Source organism: Odocoileus virginianus, chromosome 15, assembly GCF_023699985.2.
Source record: "Odocoileus virginianus isolate 20LAN1187 ecotype Illinois chromosome 15, Ovbor_1.2, whole genome shotgun sequence".
Taxonomy (NCBI): domain Eukaryota; kingdom Metazoa; phylum Chordata; class Mammalia; order Artiodactyla; family Cervidae; genus Odocoileus; species Odocoileus virginianus.
The window spans coordinates 40869599-40888502 of record NC_069688.1 but is presented as its reverse complement, the minus strand read 5'-3'; the positions used below and the strand labels follow the sequence as shown (position 1 = coordinate 40888502).

The 18904-nt window shown below is 40.9% G+C and overlaps 1 protein-coding gene across 2 annotated transcripts in view; it reads left to right on the top strand.

Moving 5' to 3' along the window:
- The window catches only part of PKHD1L1 (PKHD1 like 1), a 166512-nt gene extending 159244 nt beyond the window's left edge, over window positions 1-7268 (top strand). The window contains exons 77-78 of one of the 2 annotated variants that reach the window (XM_020876376.2): window positions 1391-1632; window positions 7063-7268. In XM_020876376.2, the coding sequence (XP_020732035.2) occupies window positions 1391-1632 (242 nt within the window). In that variant the 3' untranslated portion in view covers window positions 7063-7268. Of the gene's footprint in view, window positions 1-93; window positions 1370-1390; window positions 1633-7062 lie in introns of those variants that run through there. The other variant, XM_070477243.1, reaches the window with a different exon arrangement.
- Window positions 7269-18904: the final 11636 nt, after the last annotated feature.

Here is an 18904-nt window from a genome sequence, read left to right as displayed (position 1 = left end):
AGCCAGAAATAAATTCTCTTTAAAAAGCCAAAATAAAGAGTCAGAGAAGTTAAAGAAATTCTAACAATAATGTGGATTTTTTTTTTTCATAAGAGCTAAATAGCAAAAGCTAAAATCATTCCAAAAGAGAGAAGCTTGATCTTCCTACTGGGCAGCAATATCTCAACCTAGAGTTTGATGGAAATCTGGTGGCAATGAGTTCAACATTGTGCTCTGGGGCAAGAACCTGGAGTGTCCTGTAAGTTTCAACAGTCAGCCTAAATGATGGGACCCTTCTATGGGCTATGAGGCACTTGACAAGAACACCATCTGAGAGAAGGTTGCCCACCTCCCCAGGAAGGTGGACTCAGAAGGTTCCCAGCGGCAAAGACCCAACCTGAAGATCAAGGTCTTCATACTACCACTTTCAGTGGCAGTGTTCCAAAGTAACTGGGATCACTGGAGTGCTGAAGCAATAATGGAGATTTTGGCACTTTTCATGATAACAAAATAGTGCTCTCCTTTTACCCAGTAAATTTTCCTTTAGAGTTCAAAGCTTCCCTTAGAGTGTCTATCTGTTATTTCTAATTCTCTTCCTCCCTCCCTCCATCCCTTCCTCCTTCCTTCCTTATTTCTTGCTTTCTTTTTTCCCATGAAGTGTAGGCTTTCAGTCCCCTGCTTCTGTACAGTAAGGAAGGTCAAATATAGTCATCTTTTCATGATTTTTAGATTGGTTAGCCAGTTTGTAGATTAACCACTGTAAAACTGTAAAAACAACAAAGCGTATACAAGAAAAGTGATAGACTGTCTTCCCATTGCTCCTTGGTCAACTATACAATGATCAGACAAGGCTCAGCACCCTCAGCTCTCTTCCATACTGTCCTTTGTTTCAAACAGCCAGTCCTGGGCACTAGGAGAGAACCCCTAAGAAGCAGGTATTGAGGTTCCAGAAAGAAAATCTATCCAGAGTCCTCCTGTCCATAGCTGATGAGCAGATAAAAGTGAAAGTGTTAGTTGCTCAGCCCTGTCTGACTCTTTGTGACTCCATGGACTGTAGCCCACCAGGCTCCTCTGTCCATGGAATTCTCCAGGCAGGGATACTGGAGTGGGTAGCCATTCCCTTCTCCAGGGGATTTTCCTGACCCAGGGATTGAACCTGGGTTCCCTGCATTGCAGGTGGATTCTTGACCATCTGAGCCACCAGGGAAGTTAACTATAGCGGATAGAACACTTCTCACTCTGAGCCCCTCTCTACACTTGTTTATATTTCAATTCATTTGACTCAGTTTCCAAAAGTACTTCATTAGGGGCTATACAGTATTTGTAAGTTGATGAAAACCCAGTTGGAAGTGTATGAAAACAAGCAGATAATCAAAGGAAGTCAAAACTGCTATTTTTTCCCCCCCCCCAGGAAAAAGTTTTAAGATTGAATTTATCCTGGATGAGTCCATTCGGGTGGAGTCCAGGCCTCTCAGCCTGGCCCCGCAGTCTGTCTCCAGCCCAGGCAGTAGCAGCGGCGGCGGCAGCAACAGCAGAGCATCCACGGTGGGCACAGCTGCCCAGAGAGTGACTACAGTGATACGCTGTCTGGTGGCAAGAGTGCTGCTCCTGGAAGTGTTTGGGACTGCAGTTGTGACATTGAACGTACTCTAGGTAAGCATGGTACATGCTGTTTGTCTCCAAATACTGAAGTATCAGAAAATGTTTACTGAATAAAGACAGCAGCGTGGCACCACTATGGACAAAAGACAGTCTCAGCCATTAAGAAAGTTGTTGCCCACCCAGCGGAGGCGTGGGTCGGCAGTGGCCTCCTGCAGGGCACTGAGTGTAGCAGTGCATGCATGGGAAGGAGGCAATTTTGAAGGAGGTCACCATTATCTTCATTACCTCCTTCATAGTTTGGCCCCAGGTCAAATAACAGGAAGGGAACACAGTCCCACCCATCAACAGAAAAAGATTTACTGAGCACGGCCCCGCCCATCAGAACAAGACTTAGTTTCTGCCTCAGTCAGTCTCTCCCATCAGGAAGCTTCCATAAACCTATTATCCTTCTCCATCAGAGGGCAGACTGAAAACCTTGATCACAGAAAACTAACCAGTCTGATCACATGGACCACAGCCTTGATTAACTCAATGAAACTATGAGCTGTGCCATATAGGGCCAACCAAGATGGGCCAGTCATGGTGGAGAGTTCTGACAAAACGTGGTCCACTGGAGAAGGGAATGGCAAACCACTTCAGTATTGTTGTCTTGAGAACCCCATGAACAGTATGAAAAGGCAAAAAGATAGGACACTGAAAGATGAATTCCCCAGGTCAGTCAGTGCCCAATATGCTACTGGAGATCAGTGGAGAAATAACTCCAGAAAGAATGAAGAGACAGAACCAAAGCAAAAACAACACCCACTTGTGGATGTGACTGGTGATGGAAGCAAGGTCCAATGCTGTAAAGAGCAATATTGTATAGGAACCTGGAATGTTAGGTCCATGAATCAAAGCAAATTGGAAGTGGTCAAACAGGAGTTGGCAAGAGTGAACATCGATATTTTAGGAATCAGCAAACTAAACTGGACTGGAATGGGTGAATTTAACTCAGATGGCCATTATATTTACTACTGTGGGCAAGAATCCCTTAGAAGAAATGGAGTAGCCATCATAGTCAACAAAAGAGTTTGAAATGCAGTACTTGGATGCAATCTCAAAAACAACAGAATGATCTCTGTTTGTTTCCAAAGCAAACCATTCAGTATCATAGTAATCCAAGTCTATGCCCCAACCAATAACACTGAAGAAGCTGAACAGTTCTGTGAAGACCTAAAAGACCTTCTAAAACTAATGCCCAAAAAAGATGTCCTTTTCATTATAGGGGACTGGAATGCAAAAATAGGATGTCAAGAAATACCTGGAGTAACAGGCAAATTCGGCCTTGGAGTACAGAATGAAGCAGGTCGAAGACTAACAGAGGTTTGACAAGAGAACACACTGGTCATAGCAAACACCCTCTTCCAACAACACAGGAGAAGACTTGACACATGAACATCACCAGATGGTCAACACCGAAATCAGACTGATTATATTCTTTGCAGCCAAAATGGAGAAGCTCTATACAGTCAGCAAAAACATGACCAGGAGCTGACTGTGGCTCAGATAATGAACTCCTTATTGCCAAATTCAAACTTAAATTGAAGAAAGTGGGGAAAACCACTAGACCATTCAGGTATGACCTAAATCAAATTCCTTATGATTATACAGTGGAAGTGAGAAATAGATTCAAGGGATTAGATCTGATAGACAGAGTTCCTGAAGAACTATGGATGGAGGTTCATGACATTGAATAAGAGCAGGGATCAAGGCCATCCTCAAGAAAAAGAAATGCAAAAAGGCAAAATGGTTGTCTGAGGAGGCCTTACAAATAGCAGTGAAGAGAAGAGATGTGAAAGGCAAAGGAGAAAAGGAAAGATACACCCATTTGAATGCAGAGTTCCAAAGAACAGCAAGGAGAGGTAAGAAAGCCTTCCTCAGTGAACGATCAAAGAAATAGAGGAAAACAATAAAATGGGAAAGACTAGAGATCTCTTCAAGAAAATCAGAGATATGAAGGGAACATTTCATGCAAAGATGGGCTCAATAAAGGACAGAAGTGGTATGGACCTAACAGAAGCAGAACATATAAGAAGAGGTGGCAAAAATACACAGAAGAACTATGCAAAAAAGATCTTCACGACCCAGATAATCATGATGGTGTGATCACTCACCTAGAGCCAGACATCCTGGAATGCGAAGTCAAGTGAGCCTTACAAAGCATCGCTACGAACAAAGCTAGTGGTGGTGATGGAATTCCAGTTGAGCTATTTCAAATCCTAAAAGATGAGGCTGTGAAAGTGCTGCATTCAATATGCCAACAAATTTGGAAAACTCACCAGTGGCCACAGGACCAGAAAAGGCCAGTTTCCATTCCAATCCCAAAGAAAGACAATGCCAAAGAATGCTCAAACTACACCACATTGCATTCATCTCACCCGCTAGCAAAGTAATGCTCAAAATTCTCCAAGCCAGGCTTCAACAGTACATGAACCATGAACTTCCAGATGTTCAAGCTGGATTTAGAAAAGACAGAGGAACCAGTAATCAAATTGCCAACATCTGTTGGATCATCGAAAAAGCAAGAAACTTCCAGAAAAACATCTATTTCTGCTTTATTGACTATGCCAAAGCCTTTGACTGTGTGGCTCACAACAAACTGTGGAAAATTCTTGAAGAGATGGGAATACTAGACCACCTGACCTGCCTCCTGAGAAATCTGTATGCAGGTCAAGAAGCAACAGTTAGAACTGGACATGGAACAACAGACTGATTCCAAATAGGAAAAGGAGTATGTCAAGGCTGTATATTGTCACACTGCTTATTTAATTTATATGCAGAGTACATCATGAGAAACGCTGGACTGGATGAAGCACAAGCTAGAATCAAGATTGCTGGGAGAAATATCAATAACCTCAGATATGCAGATGACACCACTCTTATGGCAGAAAGTAAAGAAGAACTAAAGAGCCTCTTGACGAAAGTGAAAGAGGAGAGTGAAAAATTTGGCTTAAAACTCAACATTCAGAAAACTAAGATCATGGCATCTAGTCCCATCACTTCATGGCAAATAGATGAGGAAACAATGGAAACAGTGACAGACTTTATTTTGGGGGGCTCCAAAATCACTGCAGATGGTGACTTCAGCCATGAAATTAAAAGATGCTTGCTCCTTGGAAGAAATGTTGTGACCAACCAAGACAGCATATTAAAAAGCAGAGGCATTACTTTGCCAACAAAGGTCCATCTAGTCAAAGCTATGGTTTTTTCAGTAATCATGTATGGATGTGAGAGTTGGACTATAGAGAAATCTGAGCGCCGAAGAATTGATGCTTTTGAACTATGGTGTTAGAGAAGACTCTTGAGAGTCCCTTGGACTGCAAGGAGATCCAACCAGTCCATCCTAAAGGAAATCAGTACTGAATATTCATTGGAAGGACTGATGCTAAAGCTGAAACTCCAATACTTTGGTCACCTGATGCAAAGAACTGACTCATTTGAAAAGACCCTGATGCTGGGAAATATTGAAGGTTGGAGAAGGGGACGACAGAGGTTGAGATGGTTGGATGGCATCACCAACTCAATGGACATGAGTTTGAGTAAACTCCAGGAGTTGGTGATGGACAGGGAGGCCTGGCATGCTGCAGTCCGTGGACTTGCAAAGAGTCAGACATGACTGAATGACTGAACCTAACTGAACTGAATAATTTAGGAGGAGAATGAAGTATTTCAGTACTAAAAGCCAAGACTAAATTTAAAATTAAAAAAAAAAAAGTCAGGATGAAGGGAAACAATAAGGCTGCCTTTCTGGGAGAGTGGCAGAACAACTGGAGCCTGGGGCTTCAGGAAGAAATAATCCGTTCTTCCCTCCTCCTGGTAGAAACTAATTAGAAACCAGCTGTCAAGGGAGAAGCATAATTTGAAAAAGTCTCAACCCTGCCTCTTATAGATAATAGAGAAGATGGGTCTGGAGCTGAGGGATCAAAGGTAAAGAGCAGCACACAAGTTATTGTATTTTAATGTCAGTTTTTTTGTCCCCAGAATTCTAGTAAGAGTAAAATTTGCTGTCCATTTTATAATAATGTGATAGATACTGCTTAAGTTCATTTCTTTCTTCCAAGAAGTATTAAAATACAAAGTATAAGTACTGCTTATTATTATTATATTTGTACAGTAGTATTATATGTGTACATTTTGTGTTTCTTCATTAAACACATTTTTTTCCTAATTATCTTCACTGACTTTCTCCCTACCTGTATCTTACAACTTTGGAATTTTACAAAATTCAGAAAACCCTATTTTCAAGTCATTGGTAAATGATATTGCTCTTGGTGTTTTTTAGGACTTTTTTCCCAGATGAAAAAGTTAACAGCTTCCCCTTTGCTACTAAATAATCCATAATTCTTCAATTAAGACATGGGAAGACTTAAACACTGTCTTAGTCCTTTCAGGCTGCTATAATAAAATACCAAAGATTGAATGGCTTAAGAACAACAGGAATTTATTTCTTACAATTCTGGAGGCCAGAAGTCTGAGATCAGGGTGCAGCATGGTCAAATAAGGGCCCTCTTCTGGGCCACAGACTTCCTCTGTATATTTATGTGGTCGAAGGGGCTGGGAGTTCTGTGGAGTCTCTTATAAGAATACTAATCGCGTTCATGGAAGCTCTGCCCTCAAGACCTAGGCACCTATCAAAAGCACCCTAATCCCATCACACTGGACGTTAGGTTTTAAAACATGAATTTGAGGTGGGGCTTCCCTGGTGGCTCAGCTGGTAAAGATTCCACCTGCAATGTAGGAGACCTGGGTTCAATCCATGGGTTGGGAAGATCCCCTGGAGAAGGGAAAGACTACCCACTCCAGTATTCTGGCCTGGAGAATTCCATGGACTGTATGGTTCATGGGATCGCAAAGAGTCGGACACACAACTGAGCGACTTTCACTTTTTTTCCCATTCAGATGGGGTTTCCTAGGTGGCGCTATTGGTAAAGAATCTGCCTGCCAGTGCAGGAGACTTAAGAGATCCCTGGGTAGGTTAGATTCCGGGGTGGGAAAAATCCCATGGAGAAGCAAATGGCCACCCACTCCAGTATTCTTGCCATTCCGTGGACAGTGGAGGCTGGCGGGCCACAGTCCATGGGATTGCAAAGAGTCGGACACAGCACACACTCACATATTCAGATCATAGCGACTGTTGATGAAATTCTATTTTTCTTTTCTAATAACTTTGCATTCTGAATTAGCAGTGTTTTACTTTAAGAGAGTTGTGAAATTATACTAAATAAAATAAGAAAACTTGAATGTGAAAACTACAATGTATAAGGACCACTGTTCTCTCTCCACAGTTCCATACAAGAGCAACTTAAATTGGTAAACTCTGAAATATTGATTTTTGTCTTATTAACCATCCCATGAAATAGTAAGAAAGTTAAAATTAATTAAACATATTTTAAAATCACACTATATGTCCTTAAAAATTGTTTGTATTGTTTTGCTTTTCAGGAAGCAACTGAAGTGCTATTCTGAAGAACAAGTTGAAAACACAAATATAGAAACTGCATATTTAGGAACTGTTTTGTTGCACACCAATAAAAAGTCTAATGTTTTCAAGAAAATATGCTAAAAATATTTTTATAATATATAAAATGTATTACTTAGCTTTAATCACAAAAATCAAATTTCTTCAAAATATAAATTTCTTTTGTTTCCTTGTGTTTGTATGTTATTTCATTTTTAAAACTTTTAGAAATATTTGCTTTGTAAGCAGATATACCACCTCAAGTTGCTGTCCCAACAGACCATAAAATCCTTTATAAAGAGTTGAAAGAGCTGTCTAGTTTTGACTCAATTTCTCTAGATCAGGTTGAAAGCATTCTGAATTTTTATATTGTACCAGGGGATCTGTTTTTCTCTATCCTCATAAGGCTCTAATTTCCAATGATCTAAACCATTTTAATTTCTAAAGATTTTGGAGAAATGAGAATGTTTTAAACTGCCCCCCCCCCCTCCTTTTTTCAGACAAAGTTGCTATTTTTCAGATCCACAGAAATCCCAGGGATTCTAGATTATGCTAGATTTCTGAGTCTGCCACCCCTGGCCAGTCTTCTAAGAAGAGCTTTTCTGGTGTCCTTTGTTTGAACAAATCCAAACACCTCTGCTAACCCCTTCTTCCCACTCAAAACTGTCACTACAAGAGTGTGACCTCCTGCAACCCAAGATTACACCAAAAGAGATACTTATTTTCAAGAGAGACAATTAGTGCAAAAAAGCCTCAAATTACCATAGCTAAGTTAACCAAAAGCTCTCATACTATAAAAATTGCACTTTCTACTCAGAAAAGTCTAAAGGAAATGCTCAGTTTAGAAGAATAACTCTAATCAAGGCTTTGTGGCCGTGTTGAGAGCAAGGAGAAGTGACATTCACAATCCAGCAAGTGACACTCGGGAAGCATGTGAAACAGCTGGGAGAATCCAGCGAGTCCCAGAGCACTTTCTACAGAGTACCATTCCCTAGAATGCTCACCCCAGGTCGTTGTTAATCTTGCTGAACAGAAAAGTTATTAACTTACCATGTAATAAAACCAGATATTTTTGAATATATTTACTTTGTGTACATTTACTCGATAACAGGCATTCTAGTGAGAAGACTAAAGGAGTAAAATGCTGTCCTCACCTTCCAAGAGTCTGCAGGGTAGTTGGGGAAATAATAGCGGAAAAGGTGATATGCAATACAAGGAGGTGTGATGTGGTACCCAGGAGAGAGACGTAGGGTGCCGGAGGGGTACAGTGGAGCGGCACGGCTGGAGGGAGGCGTCCTGTGAGAATGGAGGTGGGTGAGGGACAGATTGCAGAAGACGATGATGCCTGAAATAAGTGGTGAGATAAACATGAGATTAGCCAAGTAAGAGCGTTCTGACAGAAAGTGTGGGGCTAAGAACGAAGGCTGAAACACAAGACGGCAAGCTCCTCGGAGGTAGTAAGGCTCTTCCTTATTCAACATTTTTGATGCCATCGTATGAGATGTCTGAGACTAGTAGACGCAGACTCTGTTCAGTGTATGAACGCCGCCCGGAGCTTGGGGAAATCAGGAAGCCATCTGCCTGTGGGCACCGCCGTGTGTCAGACAGATGGCTAGCCCTGCGCCGAAAGCTCAGCTCTGTGGTCTGTTGATGACCTAGAGAGGTGGGATGGGGGGTGGGAGTGAAGTCCAAAAGGGAGGGGATACTGGTGGCTCAGCAGTAAAGAATCTGCTTGCAATGAAGGAGACGCAGAGACTTGGGGGTTCAGTCCCTGGGTCAGGAAGATCCTCTGGACGAGGAAATGGCAACCCACTCCAGTATTCTTGCCTGGAAAATCCCACAGACAGAGGAGTCTGGCAGGCTACACTATATGGGTCACAAAAGAGTTGGACACGATGACTGAGAGTCTAAACAACAACAAATATGCATGCACATGTCTGATTCACTTCGTTGTACAGCAGAAACTAACACAACGCTGTAAGCAACTATGCTCCAATTAAAAAAAAGAAAAAAGGAAGAAGCCATCTGATGTTCCTGGAGCGCCAGTCCACTCCATGAGGAACAGCTTTCGTGTCCAGAGAGCAGTGATGAGACCACACCACTTGTTGATTGAGGACACTAATAATTCCCTCAGTTCCAACCCTGGAGAGGTGAGAAAACTCTACCACTAAAAGGAGGAGGAGAGAGAGACTGACAAGAAAGACTTAAAAATCAGATTTCCTAATGAAAATCCAATGTACTCTCCATTTCACAACACTTCCTTTTGCTTGGAAAACTAAATTCCAAGAACTACAATTGTGACATCTAAGGAACAAATTCCTATATTTGGCTTCTGGAAGAGATGCAGAAATCTTCATATCTAAACACTGTGGAAGCCACAAAATTGATCACTAGCTTTAGGCTTTCCTTACCTCAAGCTGTATTCAGTTCACTGGATTTTTTAAAACATTTTCCATAGATTTTCAATAAAGAACTTTTCTAATGTAACAGAGCAAGGGCTCCTGGGCCTGTGGCACAGAAAGCCAAACTCTGACAGGGGGTGTTTGCAACAAAGTAAGGGTTTCTTTGCAGGGTGGCAAGCAAAGAGAAAGGGCAGCTCAGAACTCCCCAGTGACTTTTAAACAAGGGTTAGGGAAGATAATTAGGATGAAGATAACAGGGTCTCAGGACGCCTCATCAGCTCATGGACATTCTGACTCATTGGCCGGTGGTGAAGTAACAGTGATGTTTCAGGAATCTCAGTCTTCAGCTGTCTGGCTCCAGGGGGGGGTGTACGTGCGTGTGGCTAGCATGCAGTCGCTCTCCTCCACTGGGTGGGGGTGACTTAGATTTTACCGAGCAACTCATAGATATGCATCAGATTGTTTTATATATTCCTTCAGGAGAGACTAGGAGTCTTGTGACTCTACTGTTCTTATCATTAACTTCTCCAGTTTGCTCTTTGGAACATAGGGAAGGCCTCGGAGCCTAAAGTGTTTCTTCTACAAAAAAGAAAGGGGGGATATGAAGGGACTTTTATACCTGGAAAGACTCCACAGGGTTCTACTTGGTTTTAGTCCCCCCTCTTTCTTCGATATTCCTCAATCCTGAGGGGAGCAGAGATAGGACAAGAAAGGGGAAAAGGTTTAGGATAGAAATATTAACCATAATCTCAGGGGAACTCAGTTTTAAGAGGACTGGATTTCTCTAGACAAATCATTTGAGAGTAAAGGGAATTTCTAAAAATTTGCTTCTTAGCCACAGACTTTGTTAAACAGTTTCTGATTTAATTTCTCTAGATTTCTGGCTGTCTGCTTTTAAAAATTTTCCTGAAATTATTATAGTGATTACGTGCTCAGTCGCTCAGTCATGTCCAACTCTTTGCAACCCTGTGAACTGTAGCCCACCAGGCTCTCTGTCCATGGAATTTTACTGGCAAGAATACTGGAGTAGGTTGCCATTTCCTACTCCAACAGTTATTATAGTACATACCCATAGTTATTTGTGCCAGAAAAATTGCAGTTTTAACTAAGACTTTTTAAAATGCTTAATTGTTAAAAATCCATGGGCAATATGTCTTTATATAGCCTTCATTCATAAGCTGGCTACTTAAAAGTTTCTCTGAACAATTCTGCCTTACAAATTTTTGTTTAAATTTTTAAAAATACCTTTTAATGTAAAAAGTGGCTACTTAGCTGTTGAGCAAGTCATTAAAAAAATACTTTGTATATTAGCATTGTTTCTTCAGGATCTGAAAAATTCGTAAAGTAAATCAATATGATGTTCCCATCTTGGTCAATGTAAGGAACAGAATAAGGAGGTGATAATATCTTCCTGTATTTCTGATAATAAGTGAAACATTTATCTTGTACAACTGTCTACTCTTTTCTAAGTTCCATCACCTTTTGATCATTGCAGTGATTTCTGGGTAGTACATCTAATTTTACCTCTTGTCCACTTTATCCTAAAGAGTGCTATCTAAAATGCTACTACTACTACTACTACTAATAATAATAATAATAATTAGAGATTTACCACATCCTTACTACACTGAGTGTTCTACATGGATGCTTTCTTTACATTTTTACTATTAACTTATTACCCCCTTTTCCGGATTAGGAAACAAAACCTAAAAGATTAAATCAAATGTCCCAGTTCACAGAGCTTTTAACAGTAAAGCAGAGATTCAAATCTAACTCCAGATCCCAGCTCCAATATTTAATTGCCTCCCTTTTTTCCCTAAGTAGGAGAAAGTGTTTCACTGTGAAGAGAGTTTTTAGAAAAACATATTTAGGTCCAAATTCCTGTTCAAATTGTAGGTTTATGTTTTACCACCTCTGTGCCCTCAGGCAAATTCTTAGTCTCCTTTATCTTCAGTTTCTTCACCTGTATAATATGGAAAATATCTACCTTGCTATGTGGACCAATCTAAGGACTGATTACACCATACATAAGGCATCTAACACAATGCCCAACAGGTGGTAAGCTCTCAGCAATGGGTGGCCACTCCTATGATTGTTATGACTGTAATGTTGCCTATATTATGTCAGTCGCTGGCCCATTAGGCTTCTTATTACACCAGAACAGTGCCTAGCACGTAATGAACACAATACAAGTCTTATTAGAATCATTGGTGGGCACAGTGCCATGAAGAAGAGACTATTTCTCATCATTGAGTGCAGTGAGGAGTGACCAACTTGTGTACGGTGAGTTATGAAAACAAAAGTAATCTTGTGGCATATTCTAGAAACTTACCTTAAAAGATGCCTGTGATGCATTCCTTTGCCTTTCTCCAGCCTTTCCTGTTTTTCCTTGCATGGAGCAGGGTGCCTCCTCGGAACAGGAGGGCAAACGCCAGCCCCTTTGGGGAAGGTGTAGAGAACTGAGCTGAAAAGAGTTTGGGTCCCTGACAATACCAGCCTTTGCTCTTTCAGGGTTGCATTGCTACTTGACCAGAGACCCAGTCCTAACTGATATGTCTCCTGGTTTCATCAGGGAAAATGTGAGCAGAACAAGAAAATAGGGAATGCATCCTCCCTACAGGGGAAGATAGGCAGAGACAATGCTGGGGCAAAAAAAAAAAAAAAAAATTGTTTCAAATTGCACATATATTTTTAACCTTTTTATTTTGAGATAATTATTTGAGATCATCACATGTCACTTTTTTTCCAATAATTTTACCTTATTTATTTGGGGTTGTGCTGGGTCTTCGCTGCTGCACGGGCTTTCTCTACTTGTGGAGAGTGGGAGTTACACTCTAGTTGAGAGTATGTGAGCTTTTCATTGTGGTGATTTCTCTTGTTGCAGAGCACCGGCTCTAGGGAGCAAGGACTTCAGTAGTTGCAGCTCTCGGGCTCTAGAGCACAGGCTCAGCACTTGTGGCACACAGGCTTAGTTGCGCCGAGACATGTGGGATCTTCCTGGACCAGGGATCGAACCCGTGTCTCCTGCATCAGCAGGCAGATTCTTTACCACTGAGCCATCAGGGAAGCCCCAGCACATACATCTTTGAAATTATTATGTGTGTCCTCCAAAACTGAGATGCTTAACCCGTGACCTGAATCCATGGTGTATTTGGTTTGGGAAAACCATTGGAGGGTCACACCATTCTCATTAGTAGGCATTTTCAGTTTCTTCAGGTTGGCACTAGCTGAAAAGAAGTGTCCAAGCTCCAGTGAAAGAAACATTCAGATTTATCTCCCCTGACTTTGCCTTCCCTGGAAGTAGCTGCAGACAGCATGTTTAAGACCAAAAAGAAGGGGCCTGCTGTCTGGGGTTACAGTGGGTACCTGGATACTGTGGGCAGTCTGCCCAGCTACAAACCCCTTCCCACATTACTTGCAGGCTCTAATATAGCAGTCTAGTTATTATGATCAGGTCTTGCTAAAATTAAAAAAGCTCTTAGGAAAAACTGTTCTTCCAGGAATCCTGTTTACCCATGACAAACTGATTTTACTAGAGAAATTACTCTCGGTTAAGGTAATTTCAGCTCCTCTAACATGCTTAGCACACACTGTGCCCATGGTAAGTGCTGAGTAAACTGTTTAATTAAGCAAGTGAATAGACAGTATGATGAAACTTTTCTTCAATAAGATTTTTGAGATAAAAAACATCCTACCAAAATATATATTACAGAAATTGTACTTTATCCTGACTTGATGCCTAAGTATTTCAAATAACTGTATAAAATTCACACCCAGTTAGAGACCACTAGTTACAGTTTCCATGGTAATGGGTCCTGTGCCTATGAGCAGAAAAAGATGATTCCTTTTGGGCAAGATACTTGAGGGTGTCTGGCTATGTGGCAAGAGTATTTTCCTTTGGTTTTTCTTCAGAATAATTTATGTATTTAATCAGATGATCCTTTATACATGTAAATTCTTGCTAGGAAGAGGGAAAACAAATTAAGTTCTTTATATTAGAAAGTTCTAGGATGATGATAATATGGATTAAATTCTCACTTATAAAAGGTTTAATTTCACATAAAAATTAGAGCAAGGAATACATATTCCATTGTGAGGAGGTAAGTAGTTTTCACTGTATGAAATGTGCAACATATACAAACAAGTCCCTTTAACAAGAAGTATTGCTAGGTCTAATATTCTAAAGGGCCAGAGGTGGTCAGGGAAAGATCCAAGAGCAGCAGTTTGAAATTAAGAAATTGAAAAACAAAAGTCAAGACACATATCCTCCTAAGGTGAATTTGAATTGATGAACAACAGCCACTCTCTCTTTATTTTGATCAGGAGCATTAGTATGAAGAAGTATGTGCTTGAAAAATATTTGTATTAATCGTGCAGTGAAGCACCAAGCTGAATTAGAAGATCAAAGATTATTACCATAATCCTGGTATGCTAAGATAATAGATAATAGACACTGAGAAGAAAAAATGGACAAAATGTGGCAATGGATGCTATTATGAGAAAAATATACCATAAGTAATAAGGAAAAGACCAGAGAAGGAAGAAGAGGGTTGAAGGTGTTTTTGTTCTAACAACTGCTCTTTCACCCCATGTCTTTAAAGCAAAGGAGGTGGGGGGGTGGTGGTGAACCCAGAGCTTAGCTTCAAAGCTGAGTGTTTCCTCCTCTTTTCACCTTTGTAACACATTACTGATAAATATGTCTAGTTCCAGTTGCTAATGACAGAAAATTCATCTGTGTTCCTTGTGTTAGGTAGTTAGAATAGGAAACAGTCCAGAACGGCGGTGGCTAAAAGATAAGGAAGGGGAAAGCCCGAGAAAACAGAACAAAGGAAGATCCGAGGACCTCAGATAGAACAACACTCCTGGCTAGCCCAATTTACATAGGGCAGGCCCAGGGAGAGGAAAAGACGTATAAAAAGAGGAGCCAAAGGGCCCGGGGTCGGTCTCTCCCCCATGTGCTGGGGCACTCTTCTCTTTGCGTCTTTGGGTCGACATGCCCTTATGCCTTGAAGATGTATTTTCCTGCTATTTTCTAAATAAAATAGAGCTGTAACACTGATTTGTCTAAGAGCTATAACACGGTCTGTTCGAGACCTGACAGCTATAACACGGTCTGTCCAAGACCGAGAGCTGTGACACACCGAGGGCTTTAATGTCCGTCACTCCAAATCTTTGTTGTGATGAGACAGAACCGAGGAGCATACACTCGCCTCACACTGGAAGGACTTAGTCCTTGGCTTGTACACCTAAAAGCTTTCATTGATTTTTATTGCTTTGTTTCCAACACATTTCCATGTACGTTATGCCCCTTACTTTGCAAAAAAAAATCCGTAAGGCAGGAATGATTAACCTAATTTTGCAGAAATGGCTCAAATTTGTTCAAGATCAAAGCCACAATGTATATCATGCTGTAGCATCAATTAGGCTTTCATTATTGATTCAGTATTGTTTGCTTTTTTTTTTTTTTTGGCTGTGCTATGCAGCTTGCAAGATCGTAGCTCCTGGACCAGGAATCGAGCCTAGGCCCAGGACAGTGAAAACACCAAGTCTTAACTAGTTACTTCCCTACTTAATTTTTTAGTTTTCAATTCACATACAGGATAAATTATAAACTGTAAAGTTATATTGGTTGAATGCATCTCAACATATTTATCATTAGAAATAATAAATGGCATTAGATTGCCAGACTTGCTCAAATCAAGTCTACTTAACTCAATAAAGCTGAACTATATTATAGCTCTAATAACAATATGGACAGTGCCAAGGGGTATTACATGGCTAAACCTCTCTATTGAAACATAACAGTGAAGAGTTCATGCCATTTTTTATATGAATTTATTTCTAATCTATGATTAGATTATGTCTAATCTAATAAATGATTTCTCTCCATTCCTATCCAGACATCTTCTGAAGGGACCTGGTAAACTCTTAATTATTCTTAAACCTTGGATCTTCCTGTATTTAGCAGTAAAAATTACTACTAATTGAAGCTATGCTATAGAAATAACTATGATGAAAAATATTTATTTAAATGTTTCACAGAATGTTAATTTTCTTTTAATAAAAAAGAAATTAAAAAGCTGCTTCAGGGTTTTTGATTTCTCTATTAAGCAATGGTAATTTTGTATATTAAAAAATAAATTATGGTTTTCCGTAATATCAAAATGTACCATTTTGAAAGCAAGCAAAATTCTGTGGACAGAAATATCAGTAGATCAATCCATTAGAATTATCTCCAGATAATTCTTTGCTTTCAAATGTATCTGTTCAAAACTGTCACTCTATAAGCTGTAAGGTTTTGTTTTGCTTGATCAAGAAATGAATGTGACTTTATGATCCATATTCAGCCATGAACAGCTGCTCATCAATAAAAAGTCATTAATGTCAGAACCGTGCTTTCCAGGTGGCACAGTGGTAAAGAATCTGCCTGTCAATGCAGGAGGTGCAAGAGACACGGACTCAATCCCTGGATCAGGAAGATCCCCTGGAGTAGGAAATGGCAACCCACTCCAGTATTCTTACCTGGAAAATCCCATGGACAGAGAAGCCTAGTGGGCCATGGGGTCTCAAAAAGTTGGGCATGACTGAGCGACTGAGCACACAAATGTCAGGACAACAGGTCTATGATTGTGCTTGAGGAAAAACCATTCCTTTAATGAAAAGTCAGGGAACTGAGTTGGGGACGATCTGGAAGCCTTACACTGTGTATGCACGGGCTGCCCTACCTCCCAGGCAGGATGAGAGATCAGTTGTCAAGATACTCTTCAGAACCTGGGGAGCTCAGAATAGGGAAGCCTACCCAGGCTTTGAACTGGGAGACTAAGTGGTGTGTTGGAAGCTGAAAGAATGAAAAAATCAAGCTGGTGATTGGGAACTGAGCAGGCAAATCAGAAGCCTTAAAGTGGGCAAAATGGTCCTGACACAGAGCAAGTAGAATTAGTTGTACCCCATGAAAGAGAGAGCTTCTCAGGTGGTGCTAGTGGTAAAGAACCTGCCTGCCAATGCAGGAGTCATAAGAAACTCGGGTTCCATCTCTGGGCTGGGAAGATGCCCTGGAGCAGGGCATGGCAATCCACTCCAGTATTCTTGCCTGGAGAATCCCAGGGTCAGAGGAGCCTGGCAACCTAAGGTCCATAGGGTCACAAAGAGTCGGAAATGACTGATGTGACTTCACATGCACACACATGAAAGAGAGGCAATCCAAAAAGAGATATCTCACATATCAGGTTCTATCCCTTATGCTCCTCCCACCTGACATTTGGTGCTCCCCGTCCCTACCCCATCCAAGACTAGGGCAGAGGACAGGACTTTAAACTGCACACTCCCAAGAATAGTCCCCAAGCAAGACCTCAAATTATCAAGACTTAATTCCCAGTTATGGGATTAATGCTCAACAACTAATGATGATATTTAAATATTCTTTCATAGGTATTTTCCCCTGGTGGCTCAACAGTGGAGAATCCATCTGCCAATGCAGGAGACATGGGTTCAATCCCTGGGTTGGGAAGTTACCCTGGAGAAGGAAATGGCAACCCACTTCAGTATTCTTGCCTGGGAAATCCTATGGACAGAGGAGCCTGGCAGGCTACAGTACGTGGGGGTCACAGGAGTCGGACACAACTTAGCAATTAAACCACCACCACCACGTAGGTATTTTTAAAGCAAATTTTAAGTTTGCAGTCTTTAGCAAGATTTGTTTGTTTTCTTATTGTGCTGGAAAACAAATATTCATTGGTTCTAGAAAAATATGTATCTTTTGTTTCATTTGCAAACGGAAACTTTAATAAAGAAAACTGACAAATAATTTTTAAAAAGAAGAAAAGACAGAGGAGCCTGGCATGCTATGTTACGCCCAATGTCCGAATCCCAGAGCGGGAAGAGAGAAGGCCTCCAAGACAATGCAACTCGCAAAAAGGGAAGTTTATTGCTGACTTGAGTCAGGGCTCCTGCCGCATCCAACGCAGTGGTGCGGGGTCAGAGAGCCCCGAGCCCAAGCTGTTACACAAATTTATAGGGTGAGCACACGCCGTTGGTAGTTGGTTTAAGTGGATTGGTTACAAGTTTGCAAAGCAATTTCATTGGTCAAACACACTCAAAACTTTCGCGGGCACCGAACTTTCCCGAGGGTTTCCGCCCCGTTCCTAATTGGCAAACAGCGGTCAGTGTTAAGCTGATTGGTTGTATCCAGGTGGCCTGATAATCTTACCACCCAGAAATAGGAAGGCCTACTCCTAATCTAAACTGCCAGCCATTGCGTTACTTCTGCTCGCCTCACAGCTGCAGTCCATGGGGTGGCAGAGTCGGACATGACTTAGCCACTGAACAACAACAACAAATAATAATAATAAATAGCTTGAAGCAAATATACACATCACTAAGGAAAAGCATTTTGAAAATACGTTCGTATCAAGGTGTAAACTAGTCTGGATTAATGGATTTGGGGAATCAAAAAAAATTCTAGAAATTTTGAATATTGGAATTTAGGCATTTGAAGAAATTAAGGGCTAGAACAGGTGTTTAAGGGACTCTGGAGGGCAGAGTGGACTTCAGGAGCTATGGTTACTAGGAATGATGTAGTGGTAATGTAGTAGTAACAGCTCTTATTTAAGAACATTTGCTATATATCAGGTCCTGCCCTAAGAGCTTTGTAAGCTTTGACCATGAAGTAGGCACTATTACATCCATTTCACTGATGAGCAAAATGAGCTTTAGGAATATAATACCTTATTCAAGGTTGTTACATAGAATAAATCCAGAACAAAGTCATAAACATTCTCTTTCTTCCCCTCTTGAGTATAAACAAGTTAAATTAATAGAAATGTGGTAGAGATTTGGAGAGTAGAAGGGGTGAAGATATTAATACTATAAAATAAAACACGGAGATAAGTGTTGGTTAGGGTAACAGAACAAGGATCATCAGTTCAGTTCAGTTCAGTTCAGTCGCTCAGTCGTATCCAACTCTTTGGGACCCCATGAACCGCAGCACGCCAGGCCTCCCTGTCCATCACCAGAACAAGGATAGTGGTAGCCAAATAAAAGGAGAAAAAAAGGCTGGTTGGGCAACAATTTGCAAGAACAGCTTTCAGTCTTTGACTATATAAATTTCTAACCTCCCTCACCGGTCACTTTACAACAGTGAAGCAGTTACTTCAGGGCTCCTTACCCACAACGTCAAAGCATCTTAGCCCTTTAATAGCAACCGGCATGAAAAGAAACAAACAACAATCAGGCTTCAAAGAGAAAATCACAGAAAACACCTCAGTTTGAAGAAAGACTACCTCGGTAAGCAAGAGAGGAACAAAGGCAAGGATATGGTGAAATGCTACTTTTTAACTTCCAGTTAAAGGAAATTCCACCAAAAATTACTCGCAGGAGCCTAAATTCTGAATTAAACTCAGGGTTTCGCACCTGTACAGTTGTAGAT